General features: G+C 40.4%; 2 protein-coding genes across 5 annotated transcripts in view; both read left to right on the top strand.

The window, feature by feature from the left end:
* LOC112252185 (zinc finger RNA-binding protein) overlaps positions 1-1,829 on the top strand; it is a 30,836-nt gene extending 29,007 nt beyond the window's left edge. Inside the window, 1 exon segment of the mRNA XM_042323048.1 lies at positions 58-1,829. Coding sequence (XP_042178982.1) covers positions 58-231 — 174 coding nt within the window. The 3' untranslated portion in view covers positions 232-1,829.
* A 2,297-nt stretch (positions 1,830-4,126) lies between these two features.
* LOC112252186 (megakaryocyte-associated tyrosine-protein kinase) lies at positions 4,127-17,766 on the top strand. Of its 4 annotated transcripts, none has more exons than XM_024423203.2 (13): positions 4,127-4,263; positions 5,591-5,653; positions 6,557-6,670; positions 7,052-7,167; positions 8,157-8,376; positions 12,786-12,879; positions 13,119-13,184; positions 13,314-13,413; positions 13,549-13,633; positions 13,851-13,924; positions 14,884-15,079; positions 15,526-15,612; positions 17,224-17,766. In XM_024423203.2, the coding sequence occupies exons 2-13, from the start codon at positions 5,606-5,608 to the stop codon at positions 17,413-17,415; spliced, it is 1,392 nt and encodes a 463-aa protein (XP_024278971.1). In that variant the 5' UTR covers positions 4,127-4,263; positions 5,591-5,605; the 3' UTR covers positions 17,416-17,766. The 4 variants fall into 4 exon arrangements, with proteins under 4 accessions (XP_024278971.1, XP_024278972.1, XP_024278973.1 ...); XM_024423204.2 differs by having other exon boundaries at positions 5,626-5,653; XM_024423205.2 differs by lacking the exon at positions 5,591-5,653 and having other exon boundaries at positions 4,128-4,263; positions 17,224-17,765.
* Positions 17,767-24,905: the final 7,139 nt, after the last annotated feature.

Genomic DNA, 24,905 nt, shown 5'->3' on the forward strand with positions numbered 1-24,905 from the left:
GTGTGACAATGGAATGTGTTTGAAGTCCACTGATCCTCCTCTCGTCTCTGATTCCAGCATGCTCTGCGACTGCTGGCGTTCCGTCAGATCCACAAGGTTCTGGGGATGGACTCCCTGCCGGTGTCCAAGGCCAGCGCTCGGAACCGCAAGCGCAGAAGGGACGGGAGCGAGACTGGAGAAGGGGAGGTCAAGAAAGACAAGAAGGAGGATACAGAAGAGGTGGATGCTTGATCTCTGACAGAGCAGTGTTAGCTTGGATGGCAGTCTGGTTTTGCTTCTAATGTTGGCATGATAATGATAGAGTAAAACAAACATATCAGCACCCAGGCTATAGCAGGTTAGTCGTCTATACTGGCAGAATGTCACATCCTTTACATTTATTTTTAATTTTCAGAATCTATATGAATATAACTGACTTAGTTGTAACATGTATGTCTCCATTAGAGGGAATGGGATAGGAAAGGTAAAGATGATTTACTCTTAAAATTGTGCTGAAAATTGGCTTTAACGTCAGACTGACTTACTGAGGTTTCTAGGAGCTAATGACTGATAGTCTGGTCCCAGATCTATATGTGCTTCATGACAACAATCATCAGAGGAGTTTGCTAAAGCACATACGGATCTGGAACCAGACTAAATGATTGCATCATTCCATTTCCAGAATATTTGCCCACTCAACTTCTGAAGCCCTGCCATTTACAGTACTTGTACCAACCACTGTTCCTTACATTGTTTTGTATGTACTGTAAGGACTTTTTCCCCCTGCTTTTCTTATTGAAGAGAAGATGTAATCATTTACTGTACAGGCCAGTTATATACTGAAGACTGCAGGAGTTACTAATTTAGGTACATATATTGGGTTTATTATCATCCTGCCCATAGCTGGCAGCACCCAAATAATCATCACTTCAGAGCGCAGCTGCACAGGACTAGATCGTAATGCCCATGGTCAATTTGGTTTGACATTCGATATCGCTATGGGGTTAGTTAGGGACCATCAGTAAATTACACAATGTACATGGGACAACATTTAAAAATATCAATAGCTCCAAATTTCAATGACTTGACATCAAACCAACTATACATTTTAGAAATGAATATACAAATATTGAAATAATTTAAAGAGAACAGGTGTGCAACATGAAGTTATTGTCTCATTTACATTGTGTAATTTATTGACAGTCCCTAACTAGCTCCACAGACAGGCAATCCAAAGTCAACCCAATTTTGCCACAGTTGCACACCAGGCGGCTGAAGCGACTTGGTGAAAGAAGTTGGCTAACTTACTAGCAAGACTACTTTGAGACATGGTTAGACTGTTTCAAGTTATCTAGAAGGGTGAGTGAATGTAACTACTGTTTTGGCATAGTAAAAGTACAAATACTTCCCATGTTCAAACACAGACGAGTAACCCACATCAATGCACGCCTCCGAAACCGTTCTGTCGCATTTTCTAATGAGACTTGAAACCAAGTTCAGCCCCCCTTTAAAGACCGACATTAGTACATTAAAGTAAGTTTTAAAAATGTACAGTTCATTGTGCCAAAATTGCAGGCAATGACAAATAAAATGCTAAAGCTGTAAAGCAACACTCTGAAAACAGCGCTTTGAAAAGCACTCTCTCTGTGTAGTCTAAAGATGTCTATAAATTTGTCAGACACCTGAAAAAAAAATCTGCATTTTTGAAGATGTGATTGATTGCACCACAAAACGCTTTTAAGGAAATCACAGGGTTCTAGAATATGTTTTGTTTAAGAGGAGTTGACAGATCGCTCCTATGTTGCACAGTCTGTCTAGCATGCTATGAGAATAAAGCTCTTATGAAATGAGTTATTATATGCAGCCATATTCTTTGCATTTAAAAGTCTGTCTTTTGTGGAGTGTGTTTGGAGATTTCAAATAATTAATTGGTTGGATTTACATAGCGCTTTACATATAGCTGAAGTTGGAAGTTTACATACACCTTAGCAAAATTCATTTAAACTCAGTTTTTCACAATTCCTGACATTTAATCCTAGTAATAATTCCCTGTTAGGATCACCACCTTATTTTAAGAATATGAAATGTCATAATAATAGTAGATAAAGTGATTTATTTCAGCTTTTATTTCTTTCGTCACATTCCCAGTGGGTCAGAAGTTTACATACACTCAATTAGTATTTGTTAGCATTGCCTTTAAATTGTTTTTAACTTTGGTCATATGTTTTGGGTAGCCTTCCACAAGCTTCCCACAATAAGTTGGGTGAATTTTGGCCCATTCCTCCTGACAGAACTGGTGTAACTGAGTCAGATTTGTAGGCCTCCTTGCTCGCGCACGCTTTTTCAGTTCTGCCCAAACATTTTCTATGGGATTGAGGTCAGGGCTTCGTGATGGCCACTCCAATACCTTGACTTTGTTGTCCTTGAGCCATTTTGCCAAAACTTTGGAAGTATGCTTGGGGTCATTGTCCGTTTGGAAGACCCATTTGCGACCAAGTTATAACTTCCTGACTGATGTTGCTTCAATATATTCACAGAATTTTCCTCCTCATGATGCCATCTATTTTGTGAAGTGCACCAATCTCTCTTGTAGAAAGCACCCTCACAACGTGATGCTGCCACCCCCGTGCTTCACGGTTGGGATGGTGTTCTTTGGCTTGCAAGCCTCTCCTTTTTCCTCCAAACATAATGATCATTATGGCCAAACAATTATATTTTTGTTTCATCAGACCAGAGGACATTTCTCCAAAAAGTACGATCTTAGTCCCTATGTGCAGTTGCAAACCGTAGTCTGGCTTTTTTTTATTGCGGTTTTGGAGCAGTGGCTTCTTCCTTGCTGAGTGTCCTTTCAGGTTATGTCGATATAGGACTCGTTTTACTGTGGATCTAGATACTTTTGTACCTGTTTCCTCCAGCATCTTCACATGGTCCTTTGCTGCTGTTCTCGGATTGATTTGAACTTTTCGCACCAAAGTACGTTCATCTCTAGGAGACCGAATGCGTCTCCTTCCTGAGTCGTGTGACGGCTGCGTGGTCCCATGGTATTTATACTTGGGTACTATTGTTTGTACAGATGACCGTGGTACCTTCAGGCGTTTTGGAAATTGCTCCCAAGGATGAACCAGACTTGTGGAGGTCTACAATTTTTTTTTATCTGAGGTCTTGGCTGATTTCTTTTGATTTTCCCATGTCGTCAAGCAAAGAGGCACTGAGTTTGAAGGTAGGCCTTGAAATACATCCATAGGTACACCTCCAATTGACTCAAATTATGTAAATTAGCCTATCAGAAGCTTCTAAAGCCATGACATTTTATGGAATTTTCTGAGCTGTTTTAAAGGCACAGTCAATTTAGTGTATGTAAACTTCTGACCCACTGGAATACTGATACAGTGAAATCTGTCTGTAAACAATTGTTGTCAAAATTACTTGTCATGCACAAAGTAGATGTCCTAACCGACTTGCTAAAACTATAGTTTGGTCACATGAAATTTGTGGAGTGATTGAAACACTTAGGTTGGAGTCATTAAAACTCGTTTATGTTAACTTCTGACTTCAACTGTAGTTAGGGGGAAGCTCACCTTATCCACAACCAATGTGTGACACCCACTTGGGTGATGCACAGTAACCGATTTGGGCCAGAATGCTCACCACACATCAGGTGGGGAGGCGAGGAGGAGTGATATGGACTGACAGTTCTAAAAGGGGAACATTGTAATAAATCAATACTGTATCATGCAATATTTTGAACGTCTTATTGTGATGAATGAGGAAAAATGCAGATATCTTTGAATTATGGTTTTTGTAAAAAAAAATAAAAAAAACGCTTTTGATGTTATTTTCAAAGAGCATCTTCACAATAGCCATTTTAATTAACTTTTGGTCTTTGGATCATGTTGCAATCAACTTTTTGTTAAAAGGTGAGTTAACGTTGCTGTAATATTATTTGAACGTCTTTGTAGTGCTGCCTGAAACCAAGGATGAATATTAGACATAACTCATGTATACTTTTCTCATTGTGTGAATGAATAATTTATTATTTTTGACGGAACTGGCGCCCCACGAACCTTTTTAAAATGTGTTGCCAGTCATGTCATTGAAAAAATTGTCAGCACTTCCACATATCCTAGAACACCCCTCTGGCTTATTGAATATTCATGATTGGAAAGGGGGCGATGAGATGGACTATTGTGAGTGATGATGAATAATAGTGCATGAAGCGCTGTCTATTATTCGAAGATGCGTCTGCTTAACCTTTCCGTTCTTGACGTCTGACCTAAGGAAGAAGTAAGCAGTTATCTCTACCTCGATTTCCTTTTTTTACGGAATAGCCTGTAATGAATCGCAGCGATTGGTTACCCACTCGACACTGCAATGATTAAATGTAACAGGTCGTACAAATGCAGCGTTATAGCTGTGTTATGGCTTCAACTGTCTTCTCATTGTCAGGAAATGGTGTTAGTTCATGTGTCTATTGACTGGTCACCAAAAACCTGTATACTCTTAGCGCTCTGATCACATCTGTCCTTGGACCACATTAGGCAACATTTTGCTACATTGCTGAGCCACAGGTATACAGACTGCCACTGCCATATGATGCCCCACCCTCAGTCGTCTGTTAATGCTGTTGCCTACTTTGTTTTTTCCTTTCTTTTAATAATTATATTGAACTGATAATTCAAAAAGGGCTTATTTTTTCAGGAATGTATATATTTTAATGACAGGGAAATGAGCAGTGGTAGCCCACTGCACATAAGTTGTCAACTACGTGAAATTAACAAAAACTACTACTTAACTCGTTTTTGGGGGTATCTGTACTTTAACTATTTATATTTTTGACAACTACTTTTACTTCACTAACGTAACATTCCTAAAGAAAATAATGTACTTTTTGCTCCAAACAATTTCCCTGACATCCAAAAGTATTCGTTACATTTTGAATGGCTAGCAGGACAGGAAAATTGTCAAATTCATGCACTTATCAAGAGAACATCCCTGGTCATCTATTGCCTCTGATCTTGTGGACTCATTAAGCACAAATGCTTCGTTTGTAAATTATGCCTGAGTGTTGGAGTGTGCCCTTGGTTAGCCGTAAATAATAAAACAAGAAAATGGTGCAGGGAATTTGAAATGATTGATACTTTTACTTTTGATACTTAAATTATTTGGTGTTAAATATACTTTTGACTTTTACACAAGTAGTATTTTACTGGGTGACTTTTACTTGAGTAATTTTCTATTACGGTATCTTTTACTTTTACTCAAGTATGACAATTGGGTACTTTTTCCACCACTGCAAAAAATTTCACCATGACACACTGCATTTAGATAAAAAGAATTGTGTGAAAAAAAATACAAAATGCCCTTATGTTGATGACCTTTTGCAAATCCAATCAGTTTTCCACGTTGATTCAAGGTCATCAGATACAAAAAAAAAAAAAAAAAAAAAAAAGGATGACGTGGAAACAACCCTTAATTCAACCATTTTTTTTTCCCAGTGGGAGGCTACTGTTACTCTTAAATAACATATTGTTTATTTAGCCTACTATTATTGCTAGACTTGTGTTGAACGTTTTCCATATGAGGTTTTGCATAATGTGCTCTCCTTAAACAGGTGTTCTCTTTACTTATGAATTTACATCCACCCAGGCATATTCCAATCTTGAGGATGGCAACGGTATGTATCCATTCCATGTTTGGGTCACTACAGGGTCACTCACCGGGAGATAAAAGCCATCTTTCTGTCAGGACACAAGCTTCTTTATCTGTTAGTAGTGTGATTCATTACCGCCTGAGAAATAACTTATCGTAATTCATAATGTACAATCACCAGTGTCTGAACAATAATTAAGTAATAAGGCACGAGGAGGTGTGGTATATGGCCAATATACCACGACTAAGGGCTATTCTTAAGTGCGACGCATCGCGGAGTGCCTAGACACAGCCCTTAGCGGTGGTACTGTATATTGACCATATACCACAAAACCCCGTGGTGCCTTATTGCTATTATAAACTGGTTACCAATGTAATTGGGGCAGTAAAAATACATGTTTTGCCATACCCGTGGTATACGATCTGATATACCACGGCTGACTGTGCTGCTGCTCCAGTTTCAACTGTTCTGCCTTATTATTATTCGACCATGCTGGTCATTTATGAACATTTGAACATCTTGGCCATGTTCTGTTATAATCTCCACCCGGCACAGCCAGAAGAGGACTGGCCACCCCACATAGCCTGGTTCCTCTCTAGGTTTCTTCCTAGGTTTTGGCCTTTCTAGGGAGTTTTTCCTAGCCACCGTGCTTCTACACCTGCATTGCTTGCTGTTTGGGGTTTTAGGCTGGGTTTCTGTACAGCACTTTGAGATATCAGCTGATGTACGAAGGGCTATATAAATAAATTTGATTTGATTTGTCAGCCAATCAGCCTTCAGGGTTTAAACCACCCAGTTTATAATGTTTGTTAAATGTAGTGTACACATTTCAGAGAAATGTCCTAATTTTAGAATTTTGAACCAACCGATGCTGTAAATGTCAAAGTTCTTTCACAGGCCTTTGCATTTTTGACCTCTCCCTTACAGAAGTGTTTGGTGTTCGGCACACAATGTGTTGCCAAGAGTGACCACAGCCAGCCCAAAACTGGTGAACTGGCCTATCGCAAAGGAGACATCCTCACTATTATTAGAACAGGAATGGTATGTAATGATTTATAGCAAGGTTCCCTAACTTGCGGCAACAGGCCGAATTTGGCGCGCAGGCGATTTTATTTTGCCCCACAAGTTTTCTGAGCAAAAAGAGACTGTAAAAACACCAGCAAATAAGCTCCATGATATTTTTATTTAGGTAATCTGTTCCAAAATATTCCCATGCATAATAGAGAGAGATATGTGATCGTATACAAATGTAAGCACATCATTTATAATGTACTTTTCTAAAATTAAAATAAAAGCTTGCCCATGATCTTTGTGCACTGTCTGCTTTGGTGGGGGCTCTATAAATATAATTGAACTGAACTGAGATAAAAATGTATCTATTTGCATGATTCTACTGAAAGCTGTTCTGCTGCTGTTTTCTAGGGGAAAGAACATTACAAGGCCAGACACAACACCACAGGAGAGGAAGGACTCATCTTTGCCACCAACATGCGAGAGCGAGAGGCCATTCGTGTCGACCCCAGTCTCAGTCTCATGCCGTAAGTCTACGTTAAGGCTATCAGTCTGGATTTCATTATTTTTCCTTTATCCCCAGTCATATGACTGACCACCATGTATATTGTGCAATTTAAGCATTTGTGTTTTTTTCTGTTTCCTTTTTGTTCTTCTCCATAATATCCACACTGTCTTCCACAGAAGGACTGATATGTACACTTCCTCATCGTGCCATTTTTTTGTACTAGCAGTTTATAATATAATTTAGATGGGGATTTTTTTCCAGTTATGTAAGCTTAGAGCTATTTAAAAAATAATATTTAACCTTTATTCAGCTAGGCAAGTCAGTTAAGAACAAATTCCTATTTATAATAACAGCCTGGTAAAAGGCCTCCTGCGGGGACTGGGATTTAAAAAAATATATATATATTTTTTTAAATACAGGACTAAACACACATCATGAGTAGAGAGACAACACTACATAAAGAGAGACCAATGACAACAACATACCATGGTAGCAACACAACATGACAACAACATGGTAGCAACACAACATGGTAGCAGCACAAAACATGGCACAAACATTATTGGGCACAGACAATAGCACAATGGGCAAGAAGGTATAGACAACAATACATCACGCAAAGCAGCCATAACTGTCAGTAAGAGTGTCAATGATTGAGTCTTTGAATAAAGAGATTGAGATAACTGTCAAGTTTGAGTATTTGTTGCAGGTTGTTCCAGTCACTAGCTGCAGCAAACTGAAAAGATGTGAGACCCAGGGATGTGTGTGCTTTGGAGACCTTTAACAGAATATGACTGGCAGAACGGTTGTTATATGTGGAGAATGAGGGCTGCAGTAAATATCTCAGATAGGGGGGAGTGAGGCCTAAGAGGGTTTTATATAGCTAGGGCCAGGTGATTTCCTGAACAGGTGACTTGACCAGAACAAAATCCTTAGCCCTGTGCAATACACTTTGTGGAATGTCTCTTTATTAATTGCTTCTACGAATAATTTTTTGGTCCATGTCAGCTGGTTCCATGGGAAGATCTCAGGTCCCGAGGCGGTGTCCAAGCTGCGGCCTGTAGAGGATGGCCTGTTCCTGGTGCGGGAGTCCATCCGCCACCCTGGTGATTATGTGCTCTGTGTCGGCTACTCCAGCCAGGTCATCCACTACCGAGTCATGTACCAGCACAGCAAACTGACCATCGACAACACCCAGTACTTCTACAACCTCATAGACATGATAGAGGTGAGGCGGAGATGGATTTGTTATTTAGTTTGTAGAGTCATATGCTTGATGTAGTCAAAGAGTGCTAGGAATATGGGAACAAATACTACACTTTTTTCTACTTTAATACATTATATGTGAATTTGTCCAAATATTTATGACTTCTTCAAATGGGGGGACTAGATACATGGAGTGCTTTCATTTCTAAAAGGTAAAACAGATATGTATAAAAAATACCCACAAAGGTGACATTCTGTACTATCAAATCAAATTGTATTTGTCACATGCTTCGTAAACAACAGGTGTAGACGAACAGTGAAATGCTTACTTACAGGTCCTTTTCCAACAATGCAGATTGAATAACAATAACGAGTAAAAATAACATGGCTGCAGTTGAAGTCGGAAGTTTACAAACACCAAATACATTTAATACAAATACATTTAACCATTTAATACATTTAGTTTTTCACAATTCCTGACATTTAATCCAAGTAAAAATTCCCTGTCTTTAGGCCAGTTAGGATCACCAATTTATTTTAAGAATGTGAAATGTCAGAATAATAGTAGAGAGAATTATTTATTTCAGCTTTTTTACATTTTATCACATTCCCAGTGGGTCAGAAGTTTACATAGACTCAATTAGTATTTGGTAGCATTGCCTTTAAATGGTTTAACTTGGGTCAAATGTTTCGGGTAGGCTTCCACAAGCTTCCTACAATAAGTTGGGTGAATTTTGGCCCATTCCTCCTGACAGAGCTGGTGTAACTGAGTCAGGTTTGTATGCCTCCTTGCTCGCACACTCTTTTTCAGTTCTGTCCACAAATTTTCTATAGGATTGAGGTCAGGGCTTTGTGATGGCCACTCCAATATCTGGACTTTGTTGTCCTTAAGCCATGTTGTCACAACTTTGGAAGTATGCTTGGGGTCATTGTCCATTTGGAAGACCCATTTGCGACCAAGCTTTGAGTTCCTGACTGATGTGTTTAGATGTTGCTTCAATTTATCCACATAATTTTCCTCCTCATGATGCCATCTATTTTGTGAAGTACATCAGTCTCTCCTGCAGCAAAGCACCCCCACAACATGATGCTGCCACCTCTGTGCTTCACGGTTGGGATGGTGTTTTTCGGCTTGCAAGCCTTCCCCTTTTTCCTCCAAACAAAGCAACGGTCATTATGGCCAAAAAGTTATATTTTTGTTTCATCAGACCAGAGGACCTTTCTCCAAAAAGTACGATCTTTGTCCCCATGTGCAGTTGCAAACCGGAGTGTGGCTTTTTTTATGGTGGTTTTGGAGCAGTGGCTTCTTCCTTGCTGAGCGGCCTTTCAGGTTATGTCGATATAGAACTCGTTTTACTGTGGATATAGATACTTTTGTACCTGTTTCCTCCAGCATCTTCACAAGGTCCTTTACTGTTGTTCTGGGATTGATTTGCACTTTTCGCACCAAAGTACGTTCATCTCTAGGAGACAGAACACAACTCTTTCCTGAGTGGTATGACGGCTGCATGGTCCCATGTTGTTTATTCTTGCGTATTATTGTTTGTACAGATGAACATGGTACCTTCAGGTGTCAGGAAATTGATCCCACAATGATGAACCAGAGGTCTTGGCTGATTTCTTTAGATTTTTCCAACAATTGTTGGCAGATTAGATTATTTCACTTATAATTCACTGTATCACAATTCTAGTGGGTCAGAAGTTTACATACACTAAGTTGACTGTGCCTTTAAACAGCTCGGAAAAATTCAGAAAATTATGTCATGGCTTTAGAAGGTTCTAATTGGCTAATAGACATCATTTGAGTCAATTGGAGGTGTATCTGTGGATGTATTTACAGGCCTACCGTCAAACTCATCGCCTCTTTGCTTGACATCATAGGAAACTGTTCAGCATGAAAACCTCAGAAGTGTTGCAGTTCTCGACACAAACCGGTGTGCTTGGCAGATACTACCATACCCTGTTCAAAGATAGTTAAATCTTTTGTCTTGCCCATTCACCCGTCTTTCGGATGGGATGTTAAACGGGTGTCCTGACTCTCTGAGGTCATTAAAGATCCCATGGCACATATCGTAAGAGTAGGGGTGTTAACCCCGGTGTCCTGGCTAAATTCCCAATCTGGTCCTCAAACCATCATGGTCATCTAATAATCCCCAGTTTACAATTGGCTCATTCATCCCCCTCCTCTCCCCTGTAACTATTCCCCAGGTCATTGCTGCAAATGAGAAATTGTTCTCAGTCAACTTACCTGGTAAAATAACAGATAAATAAAAAATGAATGTGTATGTGATTCTTTTAATGAAGGTGATGCCAAAGAAAAATGTCCAATAAAGTTTTATTCTATTCTATCTGTTACGGCAGTATGCGAATTAGAGTGGGTCCAGGTTGTCAGGGATGATGGTGTTGATTTGAGCCATAACCAGCCTTTCAAAGCATTTCATGGCTATAGATGTGAACCTTGGCATTCTTGGGCATGAGGACTATGCTGTTCTGCTTGAAACAAGTTGGTATTACAGACCGGGTTAGGGGTAGGTTGAAAATGTCAGTGAACACACTTGCCAGCTGGTCAGCGCATGCTCTGATTAAGCGCTCTGGTATTCATTCTGGCCCCACAGCCTTACGAATGTGTTTAACCTGTTTAAAGTTCTTACTCACATCGGCCTCATAGTAAACATTTGACCTCAAATAAAAAATGCTAGATTATACACTGCCCTACCAAGCAAAAAGGCAGTAACTGCTCATAGTGTGGAACTGAGAAAAATGGCTTTTATTTACCTTGGTTTCACAGTAACTTTATGCAGTTACTGCTAACATGACCCCCATTTTCTCACAAACACAATAAAATAGAGGCAGGATACTTGTCCAAATCAAAGTTTATTTGTCACGTGCGCCGAATACAACAGGTGTAGACCTTACAGTGAAATGCTTACTTACAGGCTCTAACCAACAGTGCAATTTAAGTTGAAAAATAACAGTAGCGAGGCTATAACAGTAGTGAGGCTATATACAGGCACCGGTTAGTCGGGCTGATTGAGGTAGTATGTACATGTAGATATGGTTAAAGTGACTATGCATATATTATAAACAGAGAGTAGCAGTAGTGTAAAAGAGTGGTTGGTGGGTGGCAGGACACAATGCAGATAGTCCGGGTAGCCAATGTGTGGGGGCACCATTTAGTCGGGCTAATTGAGGTAGTATGCATATGAATGTATAGTTAGTGACTATGCATATATGGTAAACAGAAAGAGGGGTTGGGGGGGCATATATATTTAAGCATGTATTTAATATAGCAAAAATGACTAACTCATTTTTGACCAAATGAGGAGTTACTGCCTTTTTGCTTGGTAGGGTAGTATAGTAGAGTCACATTTAAAAGAGGAGTGTATGAAAATACAGGATTTCCATACAAATGTCTTGCCTACATCTTTATACTGAGGAGCTAATGTTCATAATCAGCCTCTATATGGAAAAAGAATCACTCAGAATTGTATTTGAACCTAACCACGGCAAACTGTCACCCATAGAAAGTAACTGTCATTAATTGCTTACAGTTTAAAAGAAAGGTCTTAGCAGACCTTTTAAGGTTTATCTATGTTGTCCCTGTGAGTTTCCGAGCTATTGGAAGGACAGTCATTAAGGAGTTTGGAGATACGGGTGACTGTAAAGGCTAAAGATGCCTCACCACTCCCTTATCTGTGGAGCACAGAAGTCTTTAGTCCTGACTCATATCGCTGACTTACTCTTGTGAGGAAATAAAGGGAGAATCCAGCTGCTTCCTGACACACAGGACTATTGGATTTGTAAAAAATGCATTTGTTGTGTACAGTTCCCCTTACCATCATTCTGTTTTCTTTTTGACAGTACTTAATTGTTCTAGTTTTAGAATGAATAACTAACAGTAAATACTGTACATACAATTGGTATACTGTATGTTGCCCATACAGGAATCAGCTCTACTGGTGTTGTGAGTTTTAGCAACCAACTAAGCAATCAAAGCCTCATACCGACCCTTTTAAGTGTCAACGACAGCATAGTTCATTCTCTGTTCTTAATATACCGTAAGCTGTCACAAGCTGACCCGCTCTCTGGACTGGATGGTTCTGGAGGTCCCGTGGGTCTCCACTTAGTTGGGGGAGAAATGCTTTTTAGTCTTTATGCCCCCAGCTCATGGAATAGCCTTCAGGCCACCTTGAAGCTAGACTCGCTGGTCTCATTGGAAAGTTTAGATCAAGTTTTAAGGGAGGTGATATGTGAGAGTTCTGTTTGATTTGATTATTCTTGTTGTATTGGTATTGTTATTTTACATTATGTTGTTACATTTTATTGTGTATATTCATGTTCACAGGGCTCCCTTGTAAATGACAACCTGGTCTCAATGGGGACCCACCCTGTATAAATAAAGGTTAATAATAATAATGGCCATCTTTGTAGTTCCACTCCAAGCACAAGGGAGCTATCGCCACCAAACTTCTGAAGCCCAAAGATAAGGAGGGCACCAAGTCAGCTGAGTTGGAACTGTCTAAAAGTAAGGGCTTGGTCTTTACACTCTCATGATGTGTCAGAGTTGGCCTCCTTAAGGCTCGGAGAACCCTTCCTGGGTGAGGGGGATGAAGGGTATTCTGTATGTGGGAGGATGTGGTGGTGGGGTGTTAATGTGACTTTCTTTAGAAGTGAGAGTGATAAATGTAAAAGCTACCTGTTTCTTTAGAAGTGAGAGAGAGAAAAAAAGATACCGTTTTAGATTGGTATCTCTGTGTGTCACAGCGGGATGGCTGCTGGACATCAGGAAGCTGACCTTGGGAGAGAGTATCGGAGAGGGGGAGTTTGGAGGTGAGGCTGCAATTTCCTCAATTGTGTCGGTGGAGTTTTTTTTTAAATAAGCCGGTAGACCATTGTAACCTTGAGTTGAACCCTGATTCTGTTACAGATTTAATTTGGTCTTATTTTGTTGTCCCCTAGCGGTGTTTGAAGGAGACTACATTGGCCAGAAGGTGGCAGTAAAGAACATCAAATGTGATGTAACGGCACAGGCATTCTTAGAAGAGACCACTGTTATGACGTGAGTCCAGAGTGGCGACACAGTTTCTTAATTAACTTCATTAAATGGAGTAACGACTGTCTGACCTTTGTTCCTTTCTTTTTTTCATTTTATTGTTTTGATCTGTTTTTGATCTGATTACGAACTTTCCACTAGGAAACTGCAGCATAAGAACCTGGTGCGGTTGTTGGGGGTGATCGTAGACAATGGACTGCACATCGTCACAGAGCTCATGGCCAAGGTTCTGCTGCCGTGACTTCAGTACCATCAATCTGTCATCACAGTCAATCAAGACTAACTAACAGACTAGGAGTAGGCTTAATCTCAGTCCAGGAGACAAGCCCCAACAGCTTGTTGATGCAAAACAATTATCTGTAACAAACAAACAATTAGGACTATCTACTCATCTAATTCAGATTACACAACTGTTATCCAACTGTATTATTTGTGTGTTGCAGGGTAATCTGGTGAACTTCCTCCGGACGAGGGGCCGTTTTGTCATTAGCACTGGCCAGCTTCTACGTTTTGCACTGTGAGGCCCCACCACAGTCCCAGGCGGTATTTGATAGAACTTCGTGGCCCTGCCCGCCTGTGGGGAAATCAACCTAGGTTACCCCATTGGCCCACAGCAAAAAAACTGACATTTTTCAAACACAATTTTCTTGTTATCGGCTTGTTTTAGTCAAGTACAAAATTACATTTAAGAAAAGTGCAGCATGTCTAAAGACTACTTTTCAATATTACCTGCTCCCGAGGCAACCGTAGGATTGGAGTTTTGACCTGATTACATGTACATTGAACAACACAGCAGCTTTTCAGCATGTTTTGTTACTTCTGTACAGTGCATTCTGAAAGTATTCTGACCCCTTGACTTTTTCCACATTTTGTTACGTTACAACCTTATTCTAAAATGTATTAAATATTTTATTTTCTCATCAATCTACACACAATACCCCATCATGACAAAGTGAAAACAGGTTTTTAGAAATTCTTGCAAATGTATAAAATAAAATAACAATTAAATACCTTACTTATGTCAATGTGATATTTCAGTTTTATATTTGCAAACATTTCTAAAAAACTGTTTTTGCTTTGTCATTATGTGCTATTGTGTGTATATTGATGAGGGAAAAACAACAATTTAATCAATTTTAGAATAAGGCTGTAGCGTAACAAAATGTGGAAAAAGTCAAGGGGTCTGAATACTTTCCGAATGCACTAACTAAACATTGACGATGAAGTTGGCTCTTTTACAATGGCGGTCAATGGGAAAGAATGTGTTTCACCTATTTTTGTGGGCATAGTCGTAGGGAATTGCTTCTTATGACATGAATATTGACTCGGAGTATATCATTTAATATAACTTTATATGTTATACATTAAAACATTGCCACATTACCAACTTTACTGAAAGCCTCTTTTTGAGAGTCTTTATTAGAAGCTTTGCATTTCTGTGTATTTCAGTAAGAGTGTGTGTATGTGTGTGTTCAGAGATGTGTGCGAGGGCATGGAGTACCTGGAGTCTAAGAGGTTGGTTCACAGAGACCTAGCTGCCCGTAACATCCTGGTCTCCAACGAAGGCGTGGCCAAAGTCAGTGACTTTGGGTTGACCAAGGTGGACTGCAAGGCCTCGGACAATGCTAAACTACCAGTCAAATGGACAGCCCCTGAGGCCCTGAAGAAAGAGGTAGGATCATGTTTACCTCTAACATCTAGTGTTTATCATGCTTATAGTACAGACATGTTTATTATAAAATATGAATTAGGTGGGTGCTTATCTGTCCTATTTCACAAGTGTGTATTAATGCAAATGTGTGAATTGTAAAAGTTTTTTTTGCATATCCCAACTCCCCCTGAGACACCTTCGGAGTGTGGGAGAAATTAGCGCTAAGTGCCTTGCTCAAGGGCACGTCGACAGATTTGTCGGCTAAGGGATTCAAACTTCCGGTTACTGACGCCCACTTTACAGACTTAACAGTATGTGTAATTCATGTGAATTGTATGTGAACTATAAGGTTTGGAGTCTGTTTTTTTAGCCTATGTGGCTATTACACAGTAACTAGCATGTCGAGCAGCCATCAGTGGAATTTTGTCATTGAATTGCTTTTGTGGTCATGTGTGATTGTCCTTCAGAAATTCTCCATGCGGTCAGACGTATGGAGCTATGGTGTTCTCCTCTGGGAGACGTTCTCCTACGGTCGACAGCCCTACCCCAAGATGGTGAGTCCTGACTTTACTGATCTTTATGAACATTGATGTATAGTTCTGAGTTACTGGCACAACAATGCAACAGAAATTAGTGTGTGACAAAAATATGAACGGCTGCTTTGAAAATTATTATCAAGGCAGTCTGACCCAGTTGCTCACTTGCTTATTATGGTGGTGCAATGCGCTGAATGATGGCATGCCATAGCTCTCTGTGCTTCATGGAAGCTGCAAGGTCCTCTGTTCTCAGCAGGTGTTCCAGAGGTCTTTGCCCGTGAGAGGTGAGCCACAGTACAATAAAGCTTACTGATGCTGTTCTCAGGATGCCTGCCACAGCGTCCAGTGCCCTCATCTTACCGCTGATCAGTGGCAACCCAGTAGTTTTTACTAACTGAAAACACCATTGACATCCTGGCACCAGTGCGTCTCTCCAAATGACCATAATCTCAGGTTACATAAAACACCTGATCTATTAGGGCAGGTCATGGAAAATGGGGTTTGTTTGACCCTTATCCCTCTATGACCCATTATCCAGTTTATGTCAGCAGTGCTTTATCCACTGATAGACTTATGGTACTGAAACTAAAGAAACTTCCCCTAAGATTAAAGGCAGGTTAGTGCGTCAGGACATGGATTTGCCCCGGGCTCATTTGATCTACCCTGAATAGGAGTCGGGGGTGAAATTTGAGCATTCATAAGATGGGGTTCTTCTATGTGTAGTCATGATGTTATACCAGTAAGAGGACCCCATGAGTAGGTTTTTATTTCTTTCCCATGGTGTCACATACTGTAATCTGGCCCAGACCTCTGTTTATGTAGCACTATATTTTCATTGACACTCATTGTCGATATGTGTTCAATTGAAGAGACACACTTCAGTCTTAGTGAAGCAGCGCCGATGAACAAACTCTGCTGTGATCAGAAGGCAGTTAACTGGAGTGAAACGGAAGGGCGTGTGTATTTATTTATTTACTCCATACTTAAAATCCCCTTTTTCCATGCTGTATCTGTTTGTAGGGAGTCTGTTACTCCCCCCACAGGTATGTAAAGCAGAGAATCAAAGCAATGGCACTAACCAGGTAATAACAGCAGAGATAAACCAGGATTAGTGCTTGTAGGCTGCGTTTCTAAGGCAACAGCTCCTGATGGCAGCCAGCCAAAAAGAAGAGCGAAGGGGAGGGGTGGGGATGTGAGAGAGAGTGTGAGTGTGTGTACTTGCGTCCTTTTGTGCGTATTTTGTGTTTGTACATGGGGGAAGGGAGATTATGGTACTTACACTCTCCTGTGACACACAGTCTCACTGTCAATCCTTTGTACCCATCTAGCCCTGTCCCTGTTTGCCTGGTAGGTCAGGGGGGGATATAGGGACAGCCTGGGGGGGGGATCAGGTAGAATGACTTAAAGCATGCTTAGTGTCTAACCATATAATTAGAATGAGTGAGTTGTACTGTACTTGTTTAATCCAGGTGATTAACATACAGATACAGTATGTAGGCTGAACGTTTGACCTTTTATTTTCTGTCCACTAAAAAGTGAACCGACCCATTAAGAGGGGGTGGCATTATCTCATGCGCCATCTCTTTTTCTGTCTTTCTCCTATTCTATCTCCTTCCTCGTCTCCCTCAGTCTGTGAAGGAGGTGAAGGAGCGGGTGGAGCAGGGTTACCGTATGGATGCTCCAGAGGAGTGCCCCCCCAGTGTCTACGCCCTGATGAGGGGCTGCTGGGAGGCCGAGCCCAAGAAAAGGCCCTCCTTTCATAAACTACAGGAGAAGATAGAGAGAGAGCTGACCAAACACAGCCCTGGGCCTGCCTGCTGAGGTCACCTCAATAATCCTATTCAAATAACTATTGTTCTTTGTTCAGAGCTGCCTGGAGATGGACAGTAACCCGGGACAGGTGGACCGAAGTGAGCCTGAACCCACAGAAGGCTGGTCAGGGTTGGATCTAATGGTAGTGACTCATAAAGAGGCTGAACATTGGCTGATTTTGCGAAGGGGACATGCAGCATACATCTTTCTTAGATCATCAATGAGCCTTTATGCACACTCACTATGACTCCATACTAGAGGTCGACCGATTATGATTTTTCAACGCCGATACCGAATATTGGAGGACCAAAAAAGCCGATGCTGATTAATCGGCCGATTTGTATTTATTTATTTGTAATAATGACAATTACAACAATACTGAATGAACACTTATTTTAACTTAATATAATACATCAATAAAATCAATTTAGCCTCAAGTAAATAATGAAACATGTTCAATTTGGTTTAAATAATGCAAAAACAAAGTGTTGGAGAAGAAAGTAAAAGTGCAATATGTGCTATGTAAGAAAGCAAACGTTTCAGTTCCTTGCTCAGAACATGAGAACATATGAAAGCTGGTGGTTCCTTTTAACATGAGTCTTCAATTTTCCCAGGTAAGAAGTTTTAGGTTGTAGTTATTATAGGAATTATAGGACTATTTCCCTCTATAACATTTGTATTTCATTAACCTTTGACTATTGGATGTTCTTATAGGCACTTTAGTATTGCCAGTGTAACAGTATAGCTTCTGTCCCTCTCCTCACTCCTCCCTGGGCTCGAACCAGCAACACAACGACAACAGCCACCATCGAAGCAGCGTTACCCACGCAGAGCAAGGGAAACAACCACAGGCTCAGAGCGAGTGATGTTTGAAACGCTATTAGCGCGCGCTAACTAGCTAGCCATTTCACTTCGGTTACACCAGCCTCATAAGCTTGAAGTCATAAACAGCGCAATGCTTGACGCACAATGAAGAGCTGCTTGCAAAACGCACGAAAGTGCTGTTTGAATGAATGTTTACGCGCCTGCTTCTGCCTACCACCGCTCAGTCAGATACTTAGATACTTGCATGCTCAGTCAGATTATATGCAACGCAGGACATGCTAGATAATATCTAGTAATATCATCAACCATGTGTAGTTAACTAGTGATTATGATTGATTGTTTTTTATAAGATAAGTTTAATTTTTATTTATTTTATTTTATTTTACCTTTATTTAACCAGGTAGGCAAGTTGAGAACAAGTTCTCATTTACAATTGCGACCTGGCCAAGATAAAGCAAAGCAGTTCGACAGATACAACGACACAGAGTTACACATGGATTAAAACAAACATACAGTCAATAATACAGTATAAACAAGTCTATATACAATGTGAGCAAATGAGGTGAGAAGGGAGGTAAAGGCAAAAAAGGCCATGGTGGCAAAGTAAATACAATATAGCAAGTAAAACACTGGAATGGTAGTTTTGCAATGGAAGAATGTGCAAAGTAGAAATAAAAATAATGGGGTGCAAAGGAGCAAAATAAATAAATAAATAAAAATTAAATACAGTTGGGAAAGAGGTAGTTGTTTGGGCTAAATTATAGGTGGGCTATGTACAGGTGCAGTAATCTGTGAGCTGCTCTGACAGTTGGTGCTTAAAGCTAGTGAGGGAGATAAGTGTTTCCAGTTTCAGAGATTTTTGTAGTTCGTTCCAGTCATTGGCAGCAGAGAACTGGAAGGAGAGGCGGCCAAAGAAAGAATTGGTTTTGGGGGTGACTAGAGAGATATACCTGCTGGAGCGTGTGCTACAGGTGGGAGATGCTATGGTGACCAGCGAGCTGAGATAAGGGGGACTTTACCTAGCAGGGTCTTGTAGATGACATGGAGCCAGTGGGTTTGGCGACGAGTATGAAGCGAGGGCCAGCCAACGAGAGCGTACAGGTCGCAATGGTGGGTAGTATATGGGGCTTTGGTGATAAAACGGATTGCACTGTGATAGACTGCATCCAATTTGTTGAGTAGGGTATTGGAGGCTATTTTGTAAATGACATCGCCAAAGTCGAGGACTGGTAGGATGGTCAGTTTTACAAGGGTATGTTTGGCAGCATGAGTGAAGGATGCTTTGTTGCGAAATAGGAAGCCAATTCTAGATTTAACTTTGGATTGGAGATGTTTGATATGGGTCTGGAAGGAGAGTTTACAGTCTAACCAGACACCTAAGTATTTGTAGTTGTCCACGTATTCTAAGTCAGAGCCGTCCAGAGTAGTGATGTTGGACAGGCTGGTAGGTGCAGGTAGCGATCGGTTGAAGAGCATGCATTTAGTTTTACTTGTATTTAAGAGCAATTGGAGGCTACGGAAGGAGAGTTGTATGGCATTGAAGCTTGCCTGGAGGGTTGTTAACACAGTGTCCAAAGAAGGGCCGGAAGTATACAGAATGGTGTCGTCTGCGTAGAGGTGGATCAGGGACTCACCAGCAGCAAGAGCGACCTCATTGATGTACACAGAGAAGAGAGTCGGTCCAAGAATTGAACCCTGTGGCACCCCCATAGAGACTGCCAGAGGTCCGGACAGCAGACCCTCCGATTTGACACACTGAACTCTATCAGAGAAGTAGTTGGTGAACCAGGCGAGGCAATTATTTGAGAAACCAAGGCTGTCGAGTCTGCCGATGAGGATGTGGTGATTGACAGAGTCGAAAGCCTTGGCCAGATCAATGAATACGGCTGCACAGTAATGTTTCTTATCGATGGCGGTTAAGATATCGTTTAGGACCTTGAGCGTGGCTGAGGTGCACCCATGACCAGCTCTGAAACCAGATTGCATAGCAGAGAAGGTATGGTGAGATTCGAAATGGTCGGTAATCTGTTTGTTGACTTGGCTTTCGAAGACCTTAGAAAGGCACGGTAGGATAGATATAGGTCTGTAGCAGTTTGGGTCAAGAGTGTCCCCCCTTTGAAGAGGGGGATGACCGCAGCTGCTTTCCAATCTTTGGGAATCTCAGACGACACGAAAGAGAGGTTGAACAGGCTAGTAATAGGGGTGGCAACAATTTCGGCAGATAATTTTAGAAAGAAAGGGTCCAGATTGTCTAGCCCGGCTGATTTGTAGGGGTCCAGATTTTGCAGCTCTTTCAGAACATCAGCTGAATGGATTTGGGAGAAGGAGAAATGGGGAAGGCTTGGGCGAGTTGCTGTTGGGGGTGCAGTGCTGTTGTCCGGGGTAGGAGTAGCCAGGTGGAAAGCATGGCCAGCCGTAGAAAAATGCTTATTGAAATTCTCAATTATGGTGGATTTATCATTGGTGACAGTGTTTCCTATCTTGTGGGCAGCTGGGAGGAGGTGTTCTTATTCTCCATGGACTTTACAGTGTCCCAGAACTTTTTGAGTTAGTGTTGCAGGAAGCAAATTTCTGCTTGAAAAAGCTAGCCTTGGCTTTTCTAACTGCCTGTGTATAATGGTTTCTAGCTTCCCTGAACAGCTGCATATCACGGGGGCTGTTCGATGCTAATGCAGAACGCCATAGGATGTTTTTGTGTTGGTTAAGGGCAGTCAGGTCTGGGGAGAACCAAGGGCTATATCTGTTCCTGGTTCTAAATTTCTTGAATGGGGCATGTTTATTTAAGATGGTTAGGAAGGCATTTAAAAAAAATGCTAGCTAGCAACTTACCTTGGCTTACTGCATTCGCGTAACAGGCAGTCTCCTTGTGGAGTGCAACGAGAGAGAGGCAGGTCATTATTGCGATGGACTAGTTAACTGTAAGGTTGCAAGATTGGATCCCCCGAGCTGACAAGGTGAAAATCTGTCATTCTGCCCCTGAACGAGGCAGTTAACCCACCGTTCCTAGGCAGTCATTGAACATAAGAATGTGTTCTTAACTGACTTGCCTAGTTAAATAAAGGTATAAAAAATAAAAAATATATTTAAAAAATGGTCAAATCGGCGCCCAAAAATACAGATTTACGATTGTTATGAAAACTTGAAATCGGCCCTAATTAATCGGCCATTCCGATTAATCAGTCGACCTCTACTCCATACTATAAACAGCAGTGAAATGTGGACATGGGTTTCTCTATGGCAGAATCACTGTCTAAAGAAATCATCTTTGCAACAAATAAACTCCAGCCATCAGAACTAACTGTACAATAACAAAACTATGTAGTGCCTTCAGAAAGTGTTCATACCTTGACTATATTTTGTTAAGCCTGAATTAAAAATGGATTAAATAAATAAAATATCTCCCATCTACACTCTACCCCATAATGACAAAGTTAAAACATGTTTTTAGACATTTTTGCAAATGTATTGAAAATTAAGTACAGAAATACAGTAAGCTCCAAAAGTATTGGGACAATGACACATGTTCAGTTATTTTGGCTCTGTACTCCAGCATTTTGGATTTGAAAGGATACAATGACTATGAGGTTAAAGTGCAGACTGTAAGCTTTAATTTGAGGGTATTTTCATCCATATCGGGTGAACCGTTTAGAAATTACAGCACTTTTTGTACATAGTCCACCATTTTAGGGGTCCAAAGGTTTTGGGACAAATTCACCATGATTACAGATAATCCTGAATAAATCGTGAATAATGATGAGTGAGAAAGTTACAGAGGCATAAGTATAATCTGTAATCATGGTAGCATCCATATTAATGTAAAGTGTTTAGAAACATTATATTCTTATTTACAATAAAAGTGACTCCGAAATGACACAATACATTATTTACCATTTATTTCTATTGGGCACAAAATAATCTGAAACACAACCAAAACAAACTGCAAATGCATCCAACAAGTGTGTACAGTCACAGGCTTAATGTAGTTATTGTGTGCTAGGAATATGGGACAAAATACTTAACTTTCAACTACTTTAATACACATATAAGTGAATTTGTCTACACTTGTTGTATTCGGCGCATGTGACAAATAACATTTTAATTGACATTTAGAGCCCATTGTATCTAATTTACATAAGTATTCACACCCCTAAGTTAATACATGTTACAATCACCTTTGGCTGCAATTACAATTGTGAGTCTTTCTGGGTAAGTCTCTAAGAGCTTTGCACACCTGGATTGAACCATTTTTACACATTATTCTTTTAAAAATTCTTCAAGCTCTGTCAAGTTTGTTGTTGATCATTGCTAGACAGCTATTTTTAAGTCTTGCCATAGATTTTGAACTAGGTCACTCAGGGATGTTCAATGTCATCTTGGTAAGCAACTCAAGTCTATATTTGGCATTGTGTTTTAGGTTATTGTCCTGCTGAAAGGTGAATTTGTCTCTCAGTATCTGTTGGAAAGCAGACTGAACCAGGTTTTCCTGTAGGATTTTGCCTGTGCTTAGCTTTATTCCTTTTATTTTTTATCCTAATAAACAGGGCGGCAGGTAGCCTAGTGGTTAGAGCGTTGGGCCAGTAACCAAAAGGTTGCTGGATCAAATCCTCGAGCTGACAAGGTAAAAATCTGTCGTTCTGCCTCTGAGCAAGGCAGTTAACCCACTGTTCCCCAGGCGCTGAAGACGTGGATGTCGATTAAGGCAGCCCCCGCACCTCTGATACAGAGGGGTTGGGTTAAACGCGGACGACACATTTCAGTTGAATACATTCAGTTCAGACATTCAGAATATTTTTATTCTGTACAGGCTTCCTTCTTTTCACTGTCATTATGTAGTCACTACTAATGTTATTGATCCATCCTCAATGTTCTCCTATTACAGCCATTAAACTCTGCAACTGTTTTAAAGTCACCATTGTCCTCATGAGTGGTTTCTTTCCTCTCCAGCAACTGAGTTAGGAAGGACGTCTGTATCTTTAGTGGCTGGGTGTATTGATACACCATCCAAAGTGTAATTAATAGCTTGATCATGCTCAAAGTGATTCAATGTTCAATGCTTTTTCAGTGTTCCCACTTATCTGAATTGTCCTTGTTTGACTATCCTTGTGAGGACTTCTGGTCCCCACAAGGATAGTAATACCAAAAACACACAGACGTAAATGGCTACAGTATATATTCATGCATCTTGATTTTCTTAAAGAAAAAGCTTAGGGTGGTAGGTAGTTTGGCGGTTAAGAGCATTGGGTCAGTAACCAAAAGGTTAATGGTTCATATCCCTGAGCCGGCAAGGTGGAGAAATCGGCCGTTCTGCCGCCGATGACGTAGATCAAGGCAACTTCCATTGCATCTCAGATTCTGAGGGGTTGGGTTAAACGCGGAAGACACATTTCGGTTGAATACATTCAGTTGTACAACTTCCCCTTTTGGTATATTTTTTATTCTGTACAGGCTTCCTTCTTTTCACTGTCATTATGCAGCTGACTAAGTATCCCTTTCTCCGTAGAGCTTTTATATCAAAATCGTTTAATGTATGTTGAATTTGCGCGATGAAGGATGCAGGATATTGTATTAAGTCACAACCTGTTTTTGTTTTTTTAATGGAATGAACTTCTGTAAGTAAGAGTCCTTACACTTATTTCTATTTGTGGTAATAGGGGGAGCCACTCAGCGCGACATATCTCCACACCCCTATTCGGTTTCCTGTGTGACATATTATTTGTTATCTTGTTATTTTTCTTTCATCGAGAAGGACAGAGAGAAAATGAGAGAGAGAGATGGAAAGAGGAAAAATGCTTATTAAATCCCAGATCACCCGTATCTGCTTGTTTTGGACCGTAATTGTCCAGCAATATGCCCTGTGACTCAGAGCTTAATACGTGAAATATTGAATGCTATTGCTGATATTAGTAAGGAATTACAAAGCTGACCTCAGTTTGACTGTGTACAGGCTCTGAGGAGTTGCACGTTATTGGAAGGGAATATACTCATATTTTTTATTTTTAGTTCATTTGCCATGAATGTAGTAGGCCTATACCCCATAAAACCAGTCCTCAGTCAGACAGAGTAACTCATCAGGTGTTTGTCTTTCTGGCTGTCTGTCCATCCGTACAGATTGAGTCATGATCCGCTTCCATCACATCACCATAGAGCCTGTGTGTGGATTTGCTTTGTTTCTCTAAAGTGTTTATTTCTTGAAATATTTAAAATCATCCAAATTAATGTCAAAATAATAGAAAATGAACATTTAGAACACATAATATTTATGTGGCAGTTTACTTTTTTTGTTGGTATTGAAGAAGGAATTGTTTGAATGTTGGTAAATCTGTCGGTAAATTTTGGAGAATCCCGACAGAGTATTGGCCACTCCTGGTACAGTAGAGGTGAAATTTCTTAAACACTTTCATTAAACTGGATCACATTTACATGCACTCATGTTCTTGCCAACTCACTGTCATTGTCTGTTTTGGGTTACAGTAGAACAACAATGAGTGGGAGTTTGTTTACATGTGGTCTGACAGACATATCTCATTAGAAATATGTCAATGTTTTATGCACCCAAGGTGACAATATTACTTATATCACTATAATAACATATTCATTACTGGCTCTAACAATAAGACAAGAGAAGTCTGGTGCTAGAGAGGAGGTCAGAGTGGAAGCGGGTTGTTTTATTTTTT

The sequence above is a fragment of the Oncorhynchus tshawytscha genome, linkage group LG06 (genome assembly GCF_018296145.1).
Source record: "Oncorhynchus tshawytscha isolate Ot180627B linkage group LG06, Otsh_v2.0, whole genome shotgun sequence".
Lineage (NCBI taxonomy): Eukaryota > Metazoa > Chordata > Actinopteri > Salmoniformes > Salmonidae > Oncorhynchus > Oncorhynchus tshawytscha.